A 19,246-nucleotide genomic window follows, 5' to 3' on the forward strand; every position below is an offset into this window, starting at 1 on the left:
GAGGAGTGTGAGGTGACCGAAAGCACCTTTAATGAAGGATGCAAATTAATTTCCGCGGTGTAGTGGTGCTAGAGAGTCCAACAAAGATTCTTTGCGACTTCGTACTAGGAGTTGCCAGTGAATTGATATCAGTAGTCCTCAACGTTGAATCAGCTCCAGATCTGGCTAGTCCGACAATATATTGGCGACGAAGGGAAGTTGGTCGAGTCGCGGTGCTTAATATCTAATTAATTACAGGGTCATTGACGAACTGACTCCGAATTCTACGTCCTTCTTCCTTCTCGGCGAAAATTTCCTCGTGAACTCTCAGTAAACTTCGCACCTTCTTTCTTTTGGAATGCAATGGCATCATCCACGCGGAACGTAAACAACGCTTTGGTCTGGAAAGGAAAAATTCGCCAATTAATGCAAGCTTGAAGTGAATAATGTCGATCTGATTTGCTACAATCGGTCCGTGAACAGCTGATCTTTGCAGCGTGTACATGCAAAGACCTTCGTTGAAATCTGAATACCGTGTTGCCTCTGGATGGCCTTGGCTCATCGCAGAACTTTACATTTTTCACCTTCTCTCTGCTTGGCTGTTCCCAGAACCGGTTAGGCCATGCATCTACTCCTCGGTCCTCTGAGCCCTCCTTCTCTGCGGTCAATGAAGATCGTCGGTATAGAAGTCTTCATTCTGACTCACTTCCATCGCATATAATTTTTTCTTCTCAATATCAATCCAAGCACACGCGTTGACGGGCTCTTGAGCCACTCAATGTTGAACTGGCAATTTCATTTATTTTACGGTTTCCTATGCGTTGTCTTTGAACGGACAAGTTAGCGAAGTGACCGCCACGCCGCACACCACAGTTACGTGCTTCCATTCACTATGAAGACGAAATGCCGGTGAAAGGTAAATAAAATGGCGTATATGTATCTATTGTCAGGTGCTACGTCGGTGATAATTCGTGGGTCCATCCAATTATCTACCGACGCTTCTCTGCTAGGACACTAAGTAGCGCCTAGACGCCTCCAGTATGACACGAAGAGCGTAGATCCCGAGAGCCGGAGGAAGGTGAATTGTTTCCCCAGTCCGTATCCACATGAAATGGGCTGGATTAGCACTATAAAAGGCCTTGCGAAACTCTACGAACCTCAGTAATCCAGCTATTGTACTGTCTAGTTCCTTCTCTAGTACCCACAATGTTTCCTCGTGCTTTCGCCGCTGCCGTTGTCATGCTCGCCACCCTCGCATCCATCGCCATGGTAAGCACTGCCATGACTTGTGCCTCCTACAATACTCATCGGTAATAGGCCGCTCCAACCACCGCCACCTACACTGGTGGCCAGTGCAACACCGGTAGCATGCAATGCTGCAACCAGGCTGGGCCCGTTCGTACTTGTCGAACAGCATCGTGCAAAACCTCATTAATATACACAGGCGAACAAACTCCCTCTCGATAGTACTGTGGCTGGGATTCTCAGTATCATTCTCCCAAGCTTAAGCGTCCCCGTGTAAGTTGCAGCCATCACTTAAACGTTCTACTACAGGAAAGTAACAGAGGATTTCTTCTAGTGGTATCAGCTGCACCCCCATTTCGGTTATTGGGGCTGGTGGAAATTCTTGCACCGAGCAGACAGTTTGTTGCGAAAACAACAACTTTGTAAGTTGAAATGTCCTTGGCCTTATCATGGTTGGCTCAAGCATTTTCTAGAACGGTGTCATCGCCATTGGATGCACTCCCATTAACCTCAACCTTTGACCGTTGGTCTAGATCGGTTTGATGCTTATTTAGATGATCATGTTTGTAAATTGATAAAACTTGTTTTGCTCTCGTCTGCTATTTTCCATTGAAATTCTTGAACTGAACCCTTGATTGCCTGAATGACTCCGGTTCGCTGGGTACTAATATTTGAATCATTGAAAAATGGTTACCAATTCACGTAATCTACTGCTCAGCGCTTTTTGACCCATAACTTCGAGCTTGCATGGCGAGCGGGCATCGGCCCGAGGAGGGACGTCATCATCACGTGTCGGCGCACCTGAGTCCAAGTTGTGGACTTGCCTCTCTCGACATTAATGACGCCCTTTCCACAATGTCTACTCGACCAAGACGTACGATCAGAAGTGCTGCGAGCTCCAAGATACCCCAGTATGCAGCAGCAGCCTTACAGCCGTCTCACGACGGGCCCAACATGCAATACTTGTTGAAGAATCCACGGAGCGCGTTGACAAAGATGGATATTTCGGTACGTACCTCTTCTGCAGCTTTTACATCGTTACTGGATTTCTTGAACAGTTCCCGATAGACAATCTTCAACATCGACACTTGGTCTTCGCTCTCTGAGGACTCGCGAGCCGTTTTGTCGACCTTGCTTCCACCAACGGCGTTCCTTGGATACCAGCACTCTATTGATCCTAGCCACCCAAGCAAGGAAGCGCCTTCATTACCACCATCGTCGTCGTCAGGAACGCTCGACACCTCCATTTTCACAGACTCGCACTTCCTTTCCGCTGCACACACCTTCCAGGATCACATATTCTCTGGATGGACCACCGATAGCCATATTTCAAAAGTGGAGAAATATAAACAAGGTATACGTGACGGTACGCTTTCAGCACCATACAAAGACGAAGAGTGGGCAAAGCAAAACAGAAACGATGCCCAATGGTTGACGTTTCCTGAATCGTCTGCTCGTGCAGGGTATGTTCCTTTTCAGTTGCAAACAATTATATTAATTTTATATTGCGCAGGCAAGCCGCCGAGGTGAGATTTACGGACCTCATCCACAATGCCATCATCCAAGTTGGGGACCTCATCTCGTATAAACGAAACTTCACGAATGGCAACATAATCATCGAGAAAGATGCTCTTGTTCGTCCTCTTTTTTCTTTCTTTGACATATTTACTTATGGCGTATCTCTCATCAGGTACAGTCGGTGGACCGTAGAACAAGAAGTGTGACGTTGCTGCTCCCTAGCAGTACAACGCAACATCTTCCCGCCGCATTGCTGGCACCCGTACCAGGTGACCCGGATGACTCCATACGAAGTATGACAGTCATGTCTCCGTCTATGCTGGAGACCGGCCTTTTGGATATCGATGGACGGGTTGAGCGAGGAAAGCGGCCCAATGGGAATGCGTGGAAGTCTTTTACTCTGTGGCGGTGGAAAGACAGTGACGAAGAGCTATTCGACCTAGATGAAAGAGGCGGGAGGGAGAGTCATGGTACTCTTTTTTATATTCGTGGCTGCTTTTATCATGACCGATGAATATACAATATGATATGCATCCTATGTCTCTAGCACAGTTGGAATTACAATGCTTCTCTACCCATCCTGTGGATTGCTATAATGGAAGCCCGGGAAGAATCATACTTTTTTCCAGTGCTACTACTACTTTACAATCGTTCCAGCCAAAAGTCGGTGGAAGGATATCGACATGTAAATTACCCTAATTTTTGGTTGAACATGACGAGGACCCTGTGAAGAAATTGAAATGACTAGTCCGCTCATAAGTTCAGGCATTTATTTCCGTAATAAAGTATCACTATTATACAACACTATAGATCCACTACGCATACTTCGCAGTATACTGAGCAAACGGCTTCGCTCGTCTATTCACCCTCGACTCTCCCGTCGGTTTAATCGGACTATGATCAATCACCTCCTCGACCCATCCCTCATTCTCGCACTCATCAAATCCAACAGTCTCGATACCCGCTTTATACTGTCATTGGAAGCGATGGTATAAAGAAGGTTCCTCGGGACTGAGGTCGAAAGCCGAGTCTGCTGGTGGTTATAGAGGTGTGGGAAGGTGCTCTCCCACTGTCCCTAGATTCAGACGCTCCCAAATCTCTTGGGCGAGTAGCCGTAAAGGTCCCTACTTGGGTGCAGGGGACGCATTTAGAAGTAACCCAATCTGCAACATATTTCTCGAAGAATGAGAGAATGGCCTCGAGTTTGTCTGGTGTCAGGCATCTGGCAATGGGACCGGCGGTGCAATGACATGCGAGAGTGCATTCCTTGACAGAGTAGAAGAGTTTGTGTAATGGATAGCATGCACCTAAATCTCCGTGAAATGTGGGAACGTGATGAGGTGGAGTTAGGGTTTCTCCCGAACTGTCATGGCCAATGTCCGGCCCTCCACACTCGAAGCACTGACCCGTTTACAATGCTCAATATTCCAAACGACATACAACCCGACGCGGGTCCGTACCGGTGCCAAATATCTCCGTGCTCGTCTCCGGGGCCCTTCTATGGTCAAATATTATCCCCTCGCGCTTAACATCTCTGCGATTGCCCGTCGATACCCAGCGTTAGAGATTGTGGATGAGAAAGAACAGCAGAGGTTCCAAGATATTATCGATAGGAAGAAGAGAGGGAAAGGCGCCCCGAAAAAGCTGAAAAAGAATGGTGCTTTTATTCTCTTCCTTATTCTTCGTCATCTTTTTAACCGATAGTCCAGAGGACGGCAAAAGAGCCCAGAAAAAACGGTAGAATCCCGGTCACAAATTACATGTGTCGTTTACCTATGGCAGAGATCACAAGTTTATTCCCGTTGAACCCCATCTCTTCATCGTCTGTTCGAACCTTCTCGCCGATCTGGAGGACGCTTCCAATGCGACCTGTCTTTACACATTTGCTGTCTTCCAGTGATGATAAGTGGAAAGTTGGAACTGTGACTCTAAGTCTCGGGAGTTGCATAGCAAATTACATTCAGAACATTAGCGAATCAAACGGTACTATGCGAGTCATCGAGACATTATTCTTCACTTGTAGACATATAAAGGTGCTTCTAGACCTCTTAGGACTCTTCCATTACTTACCGCTCCGTTCGACCACGCATCAGAGTCGAGGTATATTGTTGAACCATGTGGTCCATCGTTCCATGGACAAATCGGGGAAAGAATATCCTTCTCCAGAACGATGGTAACTATGGCAAGGTGCAGCTTATATCTATGCCGCGTACCTCAGTTTTGTGTTGTGAGTTAAAGGAATACTGATATTTACTGCTCAAGCCTGAAATATTGCAAACAGATGCAGAACTAGATGTTCCGAGTCAAGTATTGATCCCGTGTTGCAAAAAGGCGTCGAGGCAAATAGTCCCCACTCAGCTGCGGGAGTTACTCAAGAAATGCTGACGTCGTTGTCCACGAGGTGGCTTGCAAAACGTTGCAGGGCTGGCACAAGCGTTAAAAGGACCGGTACTCCGTATGAGAGGACAACGCATTCTTCGTTTTCTCTATTCCATGCTCACTTTCTCTCCTTGTGTATATTGAAGCAGAATCGAGAGCGAAATTTTTTGCTTAATTGTTGCAGCAGGATTCTTCAGATGATGGTAAGTCGTGCTTCATCCCTCGTCTCCTCAGCTACTTTTACTTCCCTTGCAGGCATCCTCTGTATTTTTCACATCCCACTCTTACACCGCGTGCGCGACTTTGCTCGTCTACGACCTGCTCCTTCTGTTCCCCACTGAGATTAATTATGTATGGCTTCCTCGACCCACACATCCTCATCTGCTGCTGTTCGCATTGAACCGCTACTCACCCTTGGTCGATATGGCGCTGACCATCAATTGGCTCTTGCATAAGTCCACTCCCGCTGACTGTCACCGGTTTTACATCATTGTAAGCCCATTCGCGCTTACTGGGATTTTCATATCGCAGGTAATCCTCATGATCCGCACGTATGCGATATGGGATAGGCGCAGGGCGATATTCTGGTGTTTTATCGGGATTGGGATCTTCTGTTTCATACCGACGGTCATTTGCATGGCCATGGAACTCAAGACGGCTCAATGTGGGTTGCTTGTCATCCGAAGCCTGCGGGGGGCTTAACACTTTTTGATTCACAGTCGTCGCTTTGCCCAACCACCCTGACTGCTTGAATGTGTCTCCTCCATACCTCCTGGCAGTGGCATTTATCTTTATGCTCGTTATAGATACGATCATTGCTTTGCTCACGCTCTTCAAAGGCGTAGAGCACCTTCGGCGGTCAAACCACCCTTTCCTTACGGAATTCTACGCCTCTGGGATGCTCTTCTACATATGCATCTTCATCATATCCCTCGCCAATATCCTTGTCCCCATGTGGGCCCCGGATCTCATAGGTTTCCTCAGTGGCTTCCAGCGCATCTTCCATTCAATTCTGTGCAACCGTGTCATGTTGCTCATCCTCAAGCAGAGACAGCGCTCTCCTACAGAGGATCCATACACGGGCGACGTTGGACTGTCTGACACCGCGCAGTAGGTTATACCCAAGCATGTCTCTTTATGGCATTACTGTGCATAAAATATCCACCAGCTCAGGTTGAACACAGTAAGAGACCCATGCGTTTCTAATACCAAAAACAAGCGTTTCGGTTTCAGGATGAGTACTTCATAGAAGAGGTAATATTATTAAATAGCACCTCTGATAGGTCATGCTCTCTCGATGGCCTTCTAGGTTACTTTGCCTTGAGGTAAAGAGTCTCTCGGTAGACTGGTGCCGTCTCGTCCTTTTTGCCACTACCTCAATACCTTCTCTTGAGATCTGACCGTCTACTAGCGTCCCAGCAACGAGGCGGCTCGTAGTCTCGCACAAAATTAGGTGTTGTTCAGATCCTTGAAGACCGATAAGCTAGACTGGATAGCTTGGTTGTGTGTCAACTATCCCATCCACAGCCGCAGTGAGATATAAAGAGTTTTATCTCTCTCGATATGGCACTGTGGATGCCGCTAAATCTGCCATTGAAGAGTTCCGCAGCAAAATTGTCAAGCCTGCAGAAAAAACGTATCGGCGTGCGCTCTTTTTATGATGCCTTTTGCTCTGATCACTTCCTATACTTGATGACTCCGTCCTTGCCCCGTTGAGGATCTTCAGTAGGGTGATGGTACTGACTTGGATGTCTGCTGACAACTTTCTTAGAAGTGTTGAGTCCTGACTTAGCCTGTATCCACTACGAATCATTCTTATTGTTCTGGCATTTAGTCTTTCTGTGGTTAAATAGATTTTTTTTTCAATGATACCTCTTCCAAATGTTCACTCAGGCTTGACCAAATATACCACGACACCACATCCCTCTTGCAACCCCTGGACACGAGTTGAAGCTGTCTTCTCGAAACTTCTGTGAAACCAAACACTAAGGCTGCTTGTTGACGTTCTGGGATTTTCTTGTGGAGGCACTCCTGCTAATGGTTTCTCGGTAGTACCGTTAAGTTGGTTGTTTATCCCTATATAAAGTTCTCCATAACGTTCACAGTCGTGTAATTGATACGCCACTGGTATACAGGCACATTCACTACTACAACTGTGAGAAATGGTAGGAATATTATGGCTGGTGCGAAGCAGCAGGAGGATTTGAAGAAGTATGTTTAGAACTCCATAGAAAACGCAAGGGAAAGGGTTTTTCATAGGGCCGTGTTATTGGTTTAGGCCCACTGGCTTTCAGGACCAAAGCGACGAATGTATGACGAGTCTCATACGAACCTCTTACCGCGGATACCAATAAAAAGTGGGCTGAAATTCGGATGTCTCGGAGTTGTTGACTCTTGGAGGATGAAATGTAGATACGCACGAAATCCTGGCCGGGGGGAGCTATACGCCTGGTGCCGCGGCGATATATTACACTAAATCAATCATTCGAGTCCACTATGCTGAGGCGAGACGAACGTACGTAGGAAGAAGCTTGTGGGCCATCATGCTCCTTCACTTCGTTTTCACCGAGCGTGAGAGCGATATACATATGATCTAATGGTTTTTAGGATAATTTGAACTTGAAACGCGTAGGCCCTGGGCAGTTGGTGGTCGGAAGGCGGGCCGAGTTCCGCGACTGAAACCACTACGAGCCTCTTGCTTGTCTCGTCTTGAAAGGAAAACCTTGGATATTTGACCTCGCTGGCTCTCAGTGTCGACATTTATGATGATGATGCCAGGAAATGTCAAGCTGGGGGCTTCATCGCTTCCTTTGCCTTACCTGCGCGCACTGAACCCGCTTGGCTTTGTCTGTATACTGGATACATGCTCAGTATTAGCTTTATGGTAATAGTGTTACATTTACATATCTTGTCGTGTACTTGACATCGCCCAAGAATGGTCTGCATCTCGCACGGGCAAAGCACGGCCGAGACAAAGAAGGAAGAGTAATGGCCATGTGGTTATGTATCAGCGCTTGATCTATACAGGCAGTTCATTAACTTGCCCCTCTTTCTTCCTCTTATCATCCCCCCCGGTCCGTCCAATTGTTATCGATTCTCCTCACCTCCACCACCACTTCGAATAGAATAAATAATGGCAACAGCACCCGTCTCACCACCCCAGCCATCGACCAACCGGTCCCACATGAACCCTGTACCCCCCTCCGTCTTCACCCTGCCTCAAACGGCGCAATTGGAGGCTCTGTACACCATCATCAGGGACAAAGACACGTCCAGGGGTGATTTCCTCTTCTACTCTGACAGGATCATCAGGCTGCTCGTCGAGGAGGGGTTGAACCATTTGCCTGTCGTGAAACACACTATTACGACCCCGACGGTGAGTCTTCTGCATGGTATATGTAGAGGACCACAGCGTGGATGTGTCTCGTCTCATTCTCTAACTGACTGGTATCACGTCTAGGGCACGACATACGAAGGTGTCCGTTTTGAAGGCAAGATATGTGGTGTATCTATCTTACGGGCTGGTGAGGTGACGGATCCGTGTCAATGGAATCACCACATATCCTGATTTCGTGATCTCAGGCCATGGAAGCAGGCCTTCGGGAGGTTTGCAGGAGTGTTCGAATCGGAAAGATATTGATACAGCGGGTGAGTTGTGCATAGACTACGGTATGATAAGATATTCATCGCGCCAAAGGACGAGGAGACGACGCTTCCTAAACTATTCTACTCCAAGGTGACGACCGTTTTTCTCAGGTTCACGCGAACAGGCTGATCAAGACCGTGTGTAGTTCCCTCAAGATATTGCTGCTCGTTACGTTCTCCTTCTGGATCCCATGCTCGCGACTGGTGGTTCAGCAATGAAGGCGGTCGAGGTCCTCATCGAGCACGGCGTTCCCGAGGAGCGAATCATTTTCATCAATCTTGTACGAGCCCGTCCGCTCCTTGTCGCGTCCAATCGCTGACATATTCGTTCATAGATCGCCTCTCCTGAAGGCCTCCAAACATTTTGCGGAAAATATCCAAAACTGAAAGTGGTAAGCATCTTCCTCCGGCCGGCCGATTCAGGTCATGCATCACTAACTGCTTTGCCAAGATTACGGGCTGGATCGACCAGGGCTTGAATGAAAAGGCGTACATCATCCCAGGGCTTGGCGACTTTGGTGAAAGAAGGTGCCTATTGTCCTTATTTCTGGTTCTTCCATTTGATGACAATGCCTTTCCTCTTCCAGGTATTGCGAATAGAGGATTTGCTTTTGATTATGCTCATAGTTGTTGCTGTAAACATTTCACCTTCTTCTCATGAGTGCATGTTTACTTCTCGTCACCGAGATGGTCAGACAAAAAACTGAAGTACAGAATGTTAAATACGAGGCTCCTCGCAGTTGTATCTCCTTCTTTCCCTGCTTCTATCACCTTTTTCACCTGAGCATCACTTTATCATGTTCAGGCGGTATTTTTGAATATTGGTGGCCTCGCGTGGTATCGCATGTTCAATCCCGAATGCATTTCAACAGTTGCATCACAAATTATGTCAGTTCTATAAGCCCTGAGGCGCATACAAATTGCGTTACTTCTTTGCAAGCAATCCTGACAAAAGGCCTTCGTCCTTCAGGAATTTCAGATACTTGACGAAGAATGGCTCGTAATCGTGTATTCGCTTTACATGATCGGTCTGCAGAGAGAATTCAGGGAAGAACAAGGAAGCTGGTAGACGAAAAAGAAACCTACGTGGTCTCTCCACGCTTTCGCCATTTCCTCACCTACAGCTACCTTGGCTTTCATAGCGTTGTTGACGCATTGCTCCCACGCGTGACGTAGAGCATCCTGGTCCATATACAATATATCCCGATCCCTGTCATTGCGTCTACTGGCGAAATCAGAAGCAAATTTTTGTCCGCCTCCGCCATCAAACACGTTGGAAGCAGCAGAGAGAAGGGATGGATCAACCTATTCACGTTATCAATGTGCAGAGAACGTGATACGAATATAAACGACAACTGACCGCCTTCTGCCAGCCTTCCTCTAGACGCCGCTCGAGTTGCCGCCGCTCTGACTTGCAATACTCCCACTCGTCGCTTGCTTTTTCATATGCGTCATCTACAATAGCCAGGAGACTGAACCGAATATCATTGCCTCCATCGTCACCTCCCCCGCCGTATTTACGCATCTTCATCCTGAGTGCCGGCCGGACGACGTCCATCCACTCCGTTTTCTCCGTCACGTCGCCGACCTCCAAGGGTCCTGACTTGAGCCCATCAAGTTCCCAGACTTTGCAGTACGCGGGGACGTAGCCGATGAAATGGTAGGTTTCCTCGTCACCTTGTTCGGGATTCTTGGTTGGGGGATTCTTGGTCTTGGCGCGTTTGTTCGGGGGAGGGTTAGAACCACGGTTCGTTTTCTCCTTCTCCTTTTTTACACTATCGAGGATGGTTGTGGCCAAGGCGCTGTCGGCGCCTCGGAGGTCGGCTGGTCTGGTGTCATTAAATCTACGACTACATACAAGCGATTCAGAGAAACGTACCGAGCAAGAGAATTATGTGCATTTCGGATCAGAGAAGAATTTGATATCGCGAGTCCTTTCATCTAGAACATCTTCTGAATGGGTGACGAGGGGCAGAGGCGCACAAACTCACCTCGGGAGACATTTCCCTTGTGTATTCTTTGAAGTCGCTCAGGTCCTTTCCAATATTGACGTTTGAGCAGTTGAAAAGGATGTTAAGAATGGCTTGAGAAGCGCAAGCATCGTCACTGAGCTGGTTCGCAAACCATACATGCTCAGCTGCTGGATCCTTAAATTCGGCAGGACGATGTGTGTCCTTTCGCCATCGAAAGCAGAATACCAAGCCGTAAGGGTGGAGATGGTCGACGGCCCAAGGTTCTATATCGTATAGTTCGACGATTTCGAGGTGCTTGACTCCCAGTTTACGCGTCAAGGTTGTGAAAACGCCTGCGTAGACATGAGTAAGGATGGAGCTGATGGAGCTGAAGGGCTCGCCTGGGTCGGATTCGATGACAGCAAATGGTCCACCGACAAGATCTATTGACAATTTCTGGCCGTTGAGGTCGTCGTTTGTAGCAGTTTCGGGGGGGACAGAATCCAGTCGGACATTGGACGTGGAAGCCATGCAATAAGAACGTAGTAAGCAAACTTTGGTGTTTAGTCGGCGTTCGGACCGGTAAACCGAAGACTCGTCTCTTAACTCTCATGGCCTTCAAATGGATCCGACGAGATTGCGAGTCGGGAACGTGAGCAAATTTTAGTGCCCTGGATTCCAACTGACCTTAATATTCCAACGTTTTGGTTCGTTTCACTATAGTGCCTCCGGCGTATCTGCTGATGGCTATTCGTTTGCTTTAAACGCGACGTCTAGCACTGAGTACTCAAGAATGTTTCGGACTGTCATGAAACTGCAGAGCTTTCTGGCCCATCATCGCCCATTGACCGGCTGGTCTCATTCAGTCTTGGATATTGTCTGTTTTTGGCCACCAGACGCGGTGCTCACCCCGCTTTGCTCGCAGGATACGGGTCGTCTACTTCCACGACGGGCAAGCTCGACCGAGACGCGTGATATTGCATGTGGCTAGGAACCAACAGCGCCGTTCAGTATGAGCGTCTTCCTATAAAACATTCGTGTCGTCTTCGGAACTAACCATCATCCCACTATGATCAAGTTAGCTATAGGGCTTGTGCTTTTTGGCGCGTCATTAGTATCTGCTGCCGTCCTACCTCACATCGATGTACGCGCAGAACTCCCTTCTCCCGAGTGCGTAAACGCCATCAAACAGATAGGACTGTATCATGAGGCGTACGATGCCTCGTGTACACAATTGGTGAGCTTTGATTTGGACATCGGGGAATTATATGGCACGTACTTAACCGTATACCATCTAGGTCTATGACTGTCTCGCACAAGTCAATGGAACTGAAGGTGAAACTGCTGATCTCTGGAGCGTGACGAGCTGCACTACTGCTGCGACCTGCCAAGGCGTAAGTCCTTTTCAGTCATTCTTTGGGACGCCCCAGTTACATTGAGCTTACACAGACCTATTGGACGGTATTTTTGGCGCAATGCTGGAACTCTGACGTCGACGATGCAAGTGATCTTCCACACTTGAATTACAATGTGAGTCATATAATATAGTACATGACCTGGTAAAATTACACTCTTACACGTTGATCAGATATACGCGAACATTGTTGGCGACTGCGCCTGGCAAGAAGGCGGATGTTCCAGCACCTTCCAGAACTACGTCGACTGGTTTTACGGTGCCCTCTCAGCTGTTGATGCCACCATCTGGCCCGAGTTTGCATCATTTCTTCCTCCTTTTGACTCGTTTTTGATATCATTTCCATTGTAGCTTTTCTACCGTAGAAGCGAACTGGGATTATATTGTCGGCTGGACACTGACTGGAGACACTATTCCATACACCAATTTCGATGATTGGCTTCACTATTCTTACACCACTTAACAATGGTCTCTCCCTAAATCCTTATGGAAGCGTGCTTAATTTAATGTTCGCTGTTTAAGCCCTTGCAATAAAGATGATTATCTGTCAACTGCTGATCGGTTGCGATGAGTCTGATGAGACCCAACCAAGGTGTCGAAGCATCACACAATTGCTTACATTTCGCATTTCCAAGACTTCGTGCTTGTTTTTCTCTCGAGTACGTGCACCGAAACGGGCCCTGGGCAGACCGGAAATGTCGCCGCTGTGGAAGAATGGTACGAGTGAGGACCCAAGAAGAAGGTGAGCGCAATTCTAACCGTCCACCGGTACACCCTGACAATGCTATGACAAGGACATCCCTTTCCCTCTCCGCCGAACTTATGGAAACAGCTATGATCCAGTGACAACTCGACTACGTCATTGACGTTTCTCCGTAACCTTGTACTACCTACATGTTCCGCTGATGTGGAAAACTGAGGAAAAACTTTCAATGGGTCCACGCTATACTACCGAGTTACGTTTAATAGGTGACAAGAATTACAATCCCAATTGCATTTATATTTCTAGTTCCACAAACTGGTCATTTCCCAGCCAAGTAAGCACCATTCCATTCGTCAACCGACTTAAAGCCCGAAATCTGAAACTCCCTTGTCGTCAGGCCCAAGCCGCCACTATTTTGCTTATGGAGTGAACACCTATTGATTTAGATGTCAAATGGTCCAGCTCTCCAATCTTCGCTATGGCCCCTTACTTCAGAAAAGCCTCGGAAAGTATTGGGGTTCCAAAGGTCAGTAGTAATGCCAAGCTCTACAGGACTTGTTAACATACCTGACCGCCCATTCATGGCGGCAGCGGAACGGCGGGCTAGCCTCGCCGTCTCTCGACTCCATGATCCGAGGACAACAGATGCATATGGCTGAAGGCAGTGTATACGGCATTATCAGCCGGTTTAAAAAGCGGGCGAGTCTTTCATTCGTTTCTTTGTCAGTTTTTGCAACCTCTCAACTGTCATTTATGTTCTTTCTCGCCTCTACCATGAAGTTGGTAGCTTTGCTTGGGCTCCTCGCAGCTTCAGTGGCATCCGCCGTGGTCATACATCCTGAGTTCGACACGCGTGCAGATCTTCCTTCACCCGAATGTGTCGCAGCTATCAAGAACATTGGATTATACCACAGCACCTATGATGCCTCTTGCGCACAGCTGGTGAGCTCTCTTTTCATATTTGAGTTTGCGCGGCGTGCACTTAGATATCCCGCCTACTAGGTCTATAACTGCCTCGCGAATTTGAATGGCACTAAAGACCTGTGGAGCACAACTAGTTGTGTTACTGGTGCAACCTGTCAAGGTGTAAGTATTAATGCCTCAATCTCTAAAGTCAAATCAAGATATTCACGTTCACGTAGACCAATTCACTTGTGAGATTGGCACAATGTTACGATTCCAACATTGGTAATGCAAGTGATATATCCCATCTGAGTTACAACGTGAGTGGGCCCGCCTTGTGATTCGCTCGGTGTTACACTGTATTCTTACGGATGGCTATCAGATATTTGCAGATATCGTTGGTGATTGCGCTTGGCAAGAGGGAGGGTGTCCCATCACCTTCCAGAATTATATTGACTGGTTCTATGGAGCTCTGACGGCCATCAACTCCACCGTCTGGCCTAGGTGTGTACATGTCTTCTGCGGTAAATTTCATTTCAGTTGACTTTCCAATGTAGCGACGTTGAGACCGTGAGGACCAACTGGTGGAATTACATCCTTGACTGGACGTTGACTGGGGATACTCTCCCATACACCAACTTCGATGATTGGCTCCACTATTCTAACACTTCGTAATGCTTTCTTCTGCCGTGCTGAACACTGTCGATGCACCACAGATATCACTGGCACATCCTGGACTCGTCTCATTCGTTTTACTTACTCTTTACGCAAACTACTCGATACCCCAGCATTGCACTTCATCAGAAAACAATTCCCTAACGTTCCACCGTTCCTTTGGGAACTCGTGACTACACCAGCAGTCGTCAAGCTACCAACCGTATGACGGAATATAAATTTGAGCTGAAACCTAACGTCGGTGTCCATATTTTAGCCAAGCTCGCAACTCAATGCTTAATGATTGTAGTGCACCAACTCACATCTGGACCCTTGTGTGCCCTCTCAGGCAATTGTAATTCATAACTTGGTATCATGTCGGCAAGGGATTTTGGTATATGTATCTTCGGCTGTATGAAGCCTACGACAAGTCAAATTATAGTCGTTTGTTAAAGCTAATGCTCCCATTACCACGAGATTCTATCATGATGTGTATCCATCTCAGTGTCTTCAATGATATTCGCTACTGACAACAGGTCGGGGAACGCTCCGGATTTCGCGCTCGTGCGAGTCATACCAAAAGGCGGGTGTTTATGACGCTACTGAGGTAGAACCACAACGAAGCGTCTAGAAAAGATCGGAGACTGTAGCGAGAAGATCAACGCGACCGAAATACAGAGCAGGGCAAATTGTGTCACGGCTCCAGCTTGTGGAGGAGTAGATTATTGGCTGGCGCAGATGCTCAACGTCCTTTTCGTGCATAGACGAACACCTGTGGATTCCCTCTCGATGCATCAACCCGAAAATCTCAAATAGTAACGATGGTTTTCCCATCCTGGCCTATAACGTTTGTCGTCGAATCTATCTATGTCCGCTCTTTACTCCACAATGATACCGGCGGTCCGTGTCGGCAGTAATTTCGATTTTCGAAATGGGCGTTGTAATGGCAGAACTTATCCTCACTTCTTCGGTGGAAACTGATACTATATTCAGTATATCATATTAACCCTGAAACACGCCTACTTTGACGTCCATCCCCAGACTGCCTTTCGCAAAGACTTGCATCGACTTCTCAATCTCGTCTTCAAAGTTGGAAGAATATCGACCAAGCTTTAGCCAGAACCACTGTCGGAATCGAATGGCCCAGAAGAGGACGTCCAAGGAAAACATGATACTTCGGAAAGCAACATAGCTCCAGTATTCCTTTATGCGTTGCCTTAAGGGAAGATCGCGAGTATACGTCAATGACCGTGAAGCCCAGTACCCAGTGATTTTGACACGATTAACGGGAGCGCCCATAGATTGATTGTTGCCTTGCACAATACTGCAATCCCTCCGTCAGTGCAGTTCAGTCATCGAAATCACAACAACCTACCGCATATTGCGCATCAAGAAAATCAACGCTTTGGGCAGCCTATCGGTATCGATCAAAAATTCCTTCAACTTCGCTTTCATCCTCACGCTCTGCTCATACTGGCTCATCCTACTAATCTCCTCGATCTCGCGCGCGAATTTCTCCTTGTCCACCTTCTTGAGTCTGACAGGTCTCATGAGAGTCGCACTGGCAAACAAGTCAGGTAGACCGACGCCCCAACTCCTTGCAGTTTGCTCCACAGCTTTATAGTCCGAGAGTAACAGCGACTTCCAGAGACCAGCCCACTGTTTTCTGAACTCGTCGCCGACAGTCACATAAAGTCCGTGGTCAAGTAAAACCAATTGGGGTGTATCTGGTTTGACAGGATTTTGTCGTATGAGAATATTTCCCGGGTGTGGATCGCAATGTATTACACCGAAGCTGAACATCTGCGCGCTGAAGAGCTCGATCATTGTCTGCATGATAGCCTTAACACCACCTCGGAGTGGTTTAGGAGGAAGAGGCGAGTCCGAATGCATCTCCGTGGGTGAGACGGCTAAAGGTATCTTATACGCTCCCACTCTCGACGGTTTCTCGCCCATCAGGTCGAACACGCCTTGCCGATCACTGAACCGGACACCGTCAATCCATTCCGCTGTCATAACCTTCTTCGTGGTGAGATCATCGAAGACTTTTGGTATGTACACTTTGTCGGACAGTCGAGGTTCGGAAGCAATCAACGCGGCTGCTCGTTTGGCGTTATGGGCTTCCCGAATAAAGTCCAGCTCCTGGCGTAGATGGTCCGCGACAAAGTCTGAGGACAATATCAGTCGAGACGTTTTGATGCATGCGCTGAAGACCTTCACCGACAACAAAATAGACGGGTAGATCGAATGCCCAATTTTCAAATATCCACATGACCATCCGATATGCGCCGAGATCCCACTCTGTTTGTATCGAAACGGCGGGTTTCTGCACCTTGACAGCGACCCAGCGCTCCTGCGTATCCCCTTGCACAGGCCACAGCTTTGCTTTATGCACTTGGGCGATACTAGCACTAGCTATGGCATTTTCGTCGAAGAACTCAAAGACACCGTTCGGACCGCCAGGAGGTCTCCCAAATTCGGACTGGAATACTGATAGAACCTCTGAATATGGAATCTGGGGAGCGTCATCAAATAACTTTGCGAATTTCTGCTGCATCGGTATAGGGAGAAAAGCGGCATTGGCGCCAATTGCCTGGCCTTGAGAAAGAATTAATTGTTGGGTACTTTAAAGACGGAAATGGCGCACCGATTTTGATATACAAGCCTCCATTAGAAGTGAATAAATTATACATTCTATCTGCGACGCGTTGGTGCAATTCTGGTATGAGGTCGCTCTTCTCCTCTGTGAAATTAAATTTGTAGTCTAGCGTTATCATGGCACACTTGGGGAAGAGAATGAACTTCTAAGCAATGTCATAGAGAGAGAAGCAAACATGCCGTATACAACGTTCTACAGTTTCGAGTGATAGCTGAGGCATTGAAAAGCCTATCCAGAGTGTAAACGGCCCCTGTTCCTGCAATCAAGTAGCCCACCCGACGAGCATACTTCCTACTTCGAGAAGGAGCTGTTGTAGGTGATGAAAGTGTCGCGTACGACCGCCTGTGTGGTGTCTCGTCGACTCCTTTTCGGACCCATCCCAAGAGTGGCCGTGAGACGAAGCGATTCATGTCAAATTCGTCGAAGGACAGAAAATTTCCGACCAGAGGAATGGGGTCAAGAAAGGAGGAAGAGAGTAGCTTTATTAGCTTTCGATGACATGGACGTGGATGACGAGTTTTAGTTTTTTGTCGGCAATGACGAAGCGAATGGGGAGTGCGGACCGGGGAACCGGAGGACACGTGCGGAGTGAAATCGTCGAAGGACGCAGAGGCGCAGTCATTCAGCTGAATATCTACCAAATGTTCCCGGAGACCCTTTGGTACCTTCTCAATGTTGCCATTGTCTTCGCGCAGACGAGGAAGCAGCTTTCTCTGAATACTGTCTCTTCGTTCAACGACTCGTCAACATTTACTCTACCGGAAGCAAGCAACCTTACAGTTTCGGTCGCCTTGTGTTCTTCAAGCTCCTCTGCCCGATTTTTCGTCACAAATACGTCGGCAGATGCAGACAATCCAGGACCCGACGGCGGTACAGATGTATACGAAATATCACTAAATGAGGGTTTCGGCAATTTCGCGGGTGCTTTTACGAATGGAGGTGTCCTGTCGGCAGACGATGCCAGCAACGTTACCTTTGAAGTAGGCGTGTCCGAAAGTGGTGGGTACTCATTACTTCCCTTGATAACGGAAACGCTACCCTATTCTTCTAGGACCAACGCATAAAATTTCAACGGACCCCCCATCACTGGGTGACACCACAGCAACCCAGGCTATCATATTTTCTCCCGTCTTCTTGGAAGTATCCTCAGAAGTGCCGACCTACCCAAACTATTCTTTACCAGTCGCGAATCTTTCAGCCCCCGCGGTACCTTCCACGTCCAACAATTTCTCGCTAATTTTTTCGGAGACGTCAGGATCTAGCCCGCTCGCATCTGGACTGCAGACGGGCTGCGCGTTGCAGAGTCAAAATTCCACTGGAACCATTGTTAACCAAACCATGTGGCTTCCAAATGAAGATGGCTGGCGAACACAATGGATTATTGACGGTTTGACACCTGCAACGAACTATACCGCCTATGTTATAATTGACAATACCACCGTCAGTGGACCCATATACTTCATAACAAAATCTGGTGCGCCTATATCAACAAGATGCCCTAGCTCATCTCACTTCTAGCCACAGAGTCCTTCTCCTGTCCACTATTATCCAATCTGCCGTATTGCCCCGGCATCGCATATGCTATACCCCTTGCGCAACCATCCTCGCAATCCACCTATGACTCCACCAATCTCCCTTCAGAAATCGCAGAACCCCTCATATCCTCATTGACCAACTTCACTACAACTCTTACGACCTTTGCCTGCGGCCGCGACGACTATTCGCCTCTAGTGTCTTGTAATGATTGTCAGCGGGAATATCGGAGATGGCTTTGTACCGTCAGCTTCCCCCGCTGTGGGGAGGCAAGCTCCAATAACGGGGCCATGGTGGCTGCCAATGGTGCCCAGAAGGTCTTCTCAGCCTTGTTATCCCAGCCAACGACAGTCACGCCTAGAAACTCAAACTTTCCATCTTTCAATGAAACTTATACGGCACTATTGCCTTGTTTGGAGCGTTGCAATGCTGCCGACCGGGCTTGTCCTAGCTTCCTTGGCTTCCGATGTCCAACGGCGCAGTTCAATGCTTTAAGCAGCTACGGTGTAGGATATATAGATAGTGGCGTAGAGGGTGTAGAGGGCCGGGGATCTTCGGGGACCGCGCAGGATCGCTATGGGAATGTCTGGTGTAACTATGGATAAGGGCAAGACTTTGTTGTGTTTTTGCGTGCTATAATTTATCCATTCTTTTCTAGTTCT

At 47.9% G+C, this 19,246-nt stretch overlaps 10 protein-coding genes across 10 annotated transcripts; 8 read left to right on the forward strand and 2 right to left on the reverse strand.

Annotated features, from left to right (window-relative positions):
• Positions 1-1,185: 1,185 nt before the first annotated feature.
• BT62DRAFT_1079476 (fungal hydrophobin) lies at positions 1,186-1,819 on the forward strand (the record flags this gene model as incomplete). Its single annotated transcript, XM_043179496.1, has 5 exons — positions 1,186-1,248; positions 1,297-1,374; positions 1,424-1,497; positions 1,559-1,646; positions 1,698-1,819. 5 exons carry the CDS (start codon positions 1,186-1,188, stop codon positions 1,743-1,745), a joined length of 351 nt encoding a protein of 116 aa, XP_043035649.1. The 3' UTR covers positions 1,746-1,819.
• A 260-nt stretch (positions 1,820-2,079) lies between these two features.
• On the forward strand, positions 2,080-3,317 carry BT62DRAFT_988718 (uncharacterized protein; the record flags this gene model as incomplete). Its single annotated transcript, XM_043190122.1, has 4 exons — positions 2,080-2,232; positions 2,293-2,687; positions 2,738-2,858; positions 2,915-3,317. The coding sequence occupies 4 exons, from the start codon at positions 2,080-2,082 to the stop codon at positions 3,254-3,256; spliced, it is 1,011 nt and encodes a 336-aa protein (XP_043035650.1). The 3' UTR covers positions 3,257-3,317.
• A 766-nt stretch (positions 3,318-4,083) lies between these two features.
• BT62DRAFT_446381 (uncharacterized protein) lies at positions 4,084-4,491 on the forward strand. The gene is made up of 2 exons (XM_043180929.1): positions 4,084-4,399; positions 4,452-4,491. Exons 1-2 carry the CDS (start codon positions 4,111-4,113, stop codon positions 4,481-4,483), a joined length of 321 nt encoding a protein of 106 aa, XP_043035651.1. The 5' UTR covers positions 4,084-4,110; the 3' UTR covers positions 4,484-4,491.
• Positions 4,492-4,908: 417 nt separating this feature from the next.
• On the forward strand, positions 4,909-6,453 carry BT62DRAFT_446383 (uncharacterized protein). The gene is made up of 4 exons (XM_043180930.1): positions 4,909-4,969; positions 5,024-5,324; positions 5,377-5,785; positions 5,841-6,453. Exons 2-4 carry the CDS (start codon positions 5,121-5,123, stop codon positions 6,233-6,235), a joined length of 1,008 nt encoding a protein of 335 aa, XP_043035652.1. The 5' UTR covers positions 4,909-4,969; positions 5,024-5,120; the 3' UTR covers positions 6,236-6,453.
• Positions 6,454-8,138: 1,685 nt separating this feature from the next.
• Positions 8,139-9,641, forward strand: BT62DRAFT_936244 (armadillo/beta-catenin/plakoglobin). The gene is made up of 8 exons (XM_043187091.1): positions 8,139-8,497; positions 8,582-8,650; positions 8,704-8,769; positions 8,819-8,857; positions 8,913-9,047; positions 9,102-9,158; positions 9,218-9,294; positions 9,354-9,641. Exons 1-8 carry the CDS (start codon positions 8,255-8,257, stop codon positions 9,364-9,366), a joined length of 699 nt encoding a protein of 232 aa, XP_043035653.1. The 5' UTR covers positions 8,139-8,254; the 3' UTR covers positions 9,367-9,641.
• A 50-nt stretch (positions 9,642-9,691) lies between these two features.
• Positions 9,692-11,249, reverse strand: BT62DRAFT_906576 (cysteine proteinase; the record flags this gene model as incomplete). Its single annotated transcript, XM_043183642.1, has 5 exons — positions 9,692-9,796; positions 9,853-10,071; positions 10,100-10,595; positions 10,646-10,707; positions 10,758-11,249. The coding sequence occupies 5 exons, from the start codon at positions 11,247-11,249 to the stop codon at positions 9,692-9,694; spliced, it is 1,374 nt and encodes a 457-aa protein (XP_043035654.1).
• A 56-nt stretch (positions 11,250-11,305) lies between these two features.
• BT62DRAFT_936247 (uncharacterized protein) lies at positions 11,306-12,684 on the forward strand. Its single transcript, XM_043187092.1, is given in 8 exon segments — positions 11,306-11,370; positions 11,442-11,722; positions 11,736-11,737; positions 11,788-11,955; positions 12,017-12,112; positions 12,168-12,248; positions 12,307-12,428; positions 12,484-12,684. The coding sequence occupies 5 exon segments, from the start codon at positions 11,788-11,790 to the stop codon at positions 12,593-12,595; spliced, it is 579 nt and encodes a 192-aa protein (XP_043035655.1). The 5' UTR covers positions 11,306-11,370; positions 11,442-11,722; positions 11,736-11,737; the 3' UTR covers positions 12,596-12,684.
• A 925-nt stretch (positions 12,685-13,609) lies between these two features.
• Positions 13,610-14,413, forward strand: BT62DRAFT_982555 (uncharacterized protein; the record flags this gene model as incomplete). Its single annotated transcript, XM_043189695.1, has 5 exons — positions 13,610-13,777; positions 13,838-13,921; positions 13,978-14,058; positions 14,121-14,242; positions 14,296-14,413. The coding sequence occupies 5 exons, from the start codon at positions 13,610-13,612 to the stop codon at positions 14,411-14,413; spliced, it is 573 nt and encodes a 190-aa protein (XP_043035656.1).
• A 981-nt stretch (positions 14,414-15,394) lies between these two features.
• BT62DRAFT_982556 (ABC1-domain-containing protein) lies at positions 15,395-17,461 on the reverse strand (the record flags this gene model as incomplete). The annotated part of the gene is made up of 5 exons (XM_043189696.1): positions 15,395-15,716; positions 15,768-16,560; positions 16,613-16,990; positions 17,040-17,175; positions 17,231-17,461. 5 exons carry the CDS (start codon positions 17,459-17,461, stop codon positions 15,395-15,397), a joined length of 1,860 nt encoding a protein of 619 aa, XP_043035657.1.
• A 231-nt stretch (positions 17,462-17,692) lies between these two features.
• BT62DRAFT_982557 (uncharacterized protein) lies at positions 17,693-19,189 on the forward strand (the record flags this gene model as incomplete). Its single annotated transcript, XM_043189697.1, has 3 exons — positions 17,693-18,050; positions 18,103-18,525; positions 18,576-19,189. The coding sequence occupies 3 exons, from the start codon at positions 17,693-17,695 to the stop codon at positions 19,187-19,189; spliced, it is 1,395 nt and encodes a 464-aa protein (XP_043035658.1).
• Positions 19,190-19,246: the final 57 nt, after the last annotated feature.

The sequence above is a fragment of the Guyanagaster necrorhizus genome (assembly GCF_019112545.1).
Source record: "Guyanagaster necrorhizus MCA 3950 unplaced genomic scaffold BT62scaffold_31, whole genome shotgun sequence".
In the NCBI taxonomy this organism is placed as follows: Eukaryota; Fungi; Basidiomycota; class Agaricomycetes; order Agaricales; family Physalacriaceae; genus Guyanagaster; species Guyanagaster necrorhizus.

What these genes read in the sequence shown, in the direction of transcription:
- BT62DRAFT_446381 (XM_043180929.1), top strand. Translation starts at nt 4,111, where the DNA reads ATGGCCAATGTCCGGCCCTCCACACTCGAAGCACTGACCCGTTTACAA. An exon ending in GAAAAAGCTGAAAAAGAATG is followed by an intron (nt 4,400 to 4,451) that starts GTGCTTTTATTC and finishes CCGATAGTCCAG; the next exon opens with AGGACGGCAAAAGAGCCCAG.
- BT62DRAFT_446383 (XM_043180930.1), top strand. Translation starts at nt 5,121, where the DNA reads ATGCTGACGTCGTTGTCCACGAGGTGGCTTGCAAAACGTTGCAGGGCT. An exon ending in GCAGGATTCTTCAGATGATG is followed by an intron (nt 5,325 to 5,376) that starts GTAAGTCGTGCT and finishes CTTCCCTTGCAG; the next exon opens with GCATCCTCTGTATTTTTCAC. An exon ending in GGAACTCAAGACGGCTCAAT is followed by an intron (nt 5,786 to 5,840) that starts GTGGGTTGCTTG and finishes TTTGATTCACAG; the next exon opens with TCGTCGCTTTGCCCAACCAC.
- BT62DRAFT_936244 (XM_043187091.1), top strand. Translation starts at nt 8,255, where the DNA reads ATGGCAACAGCACCCGTCTCACCACCCCAGCCATCGACCAACCGGTCC. An exon ending in ACACTATTACGACCCCGACG is followed by an intron (nt 8,498 to 8,581) that starts GTGAGTCTTCTG and finishes TATCACGTCTAG; the next exon opens with GGCACGACATACGAAGGTGT. An exon ending in GAATCATTTTCATCAATCTT is followed by an intron (nt 9,048 to 9,101) that starts GTACGAGCCCGT and finishes ATTCGTTCATAG; the next exon opens with ATCGCCTCTCCTGAAGGCCT.
- BT62DRAFT_936247 (XM_043187092.1), top strand. Translation starts at nt 11,788, where the DNA reads ATGATCAAGTTAGCTATAGGGCTTGTGCTTTTTGGCGCGTCATTAGTA. An exon ending in ATGCCTCGTGTACACAATTG is followed by an intron (nt 11,956 to 12,016) that starts GTGAGCTTTGAT and finishes TATACCATCTAG; the next exon opens with GTCTATGACTGTCTCGCACA. An exon ending in CTGCTGCGACCTGCCAAGGC is followed by an intron (nt 12,113 to 12,167) that starts GTAAGTCCTTTT and finishes GAGCTTACACAG; the next exon opens with ACCTATTGGACGGTATTTTT.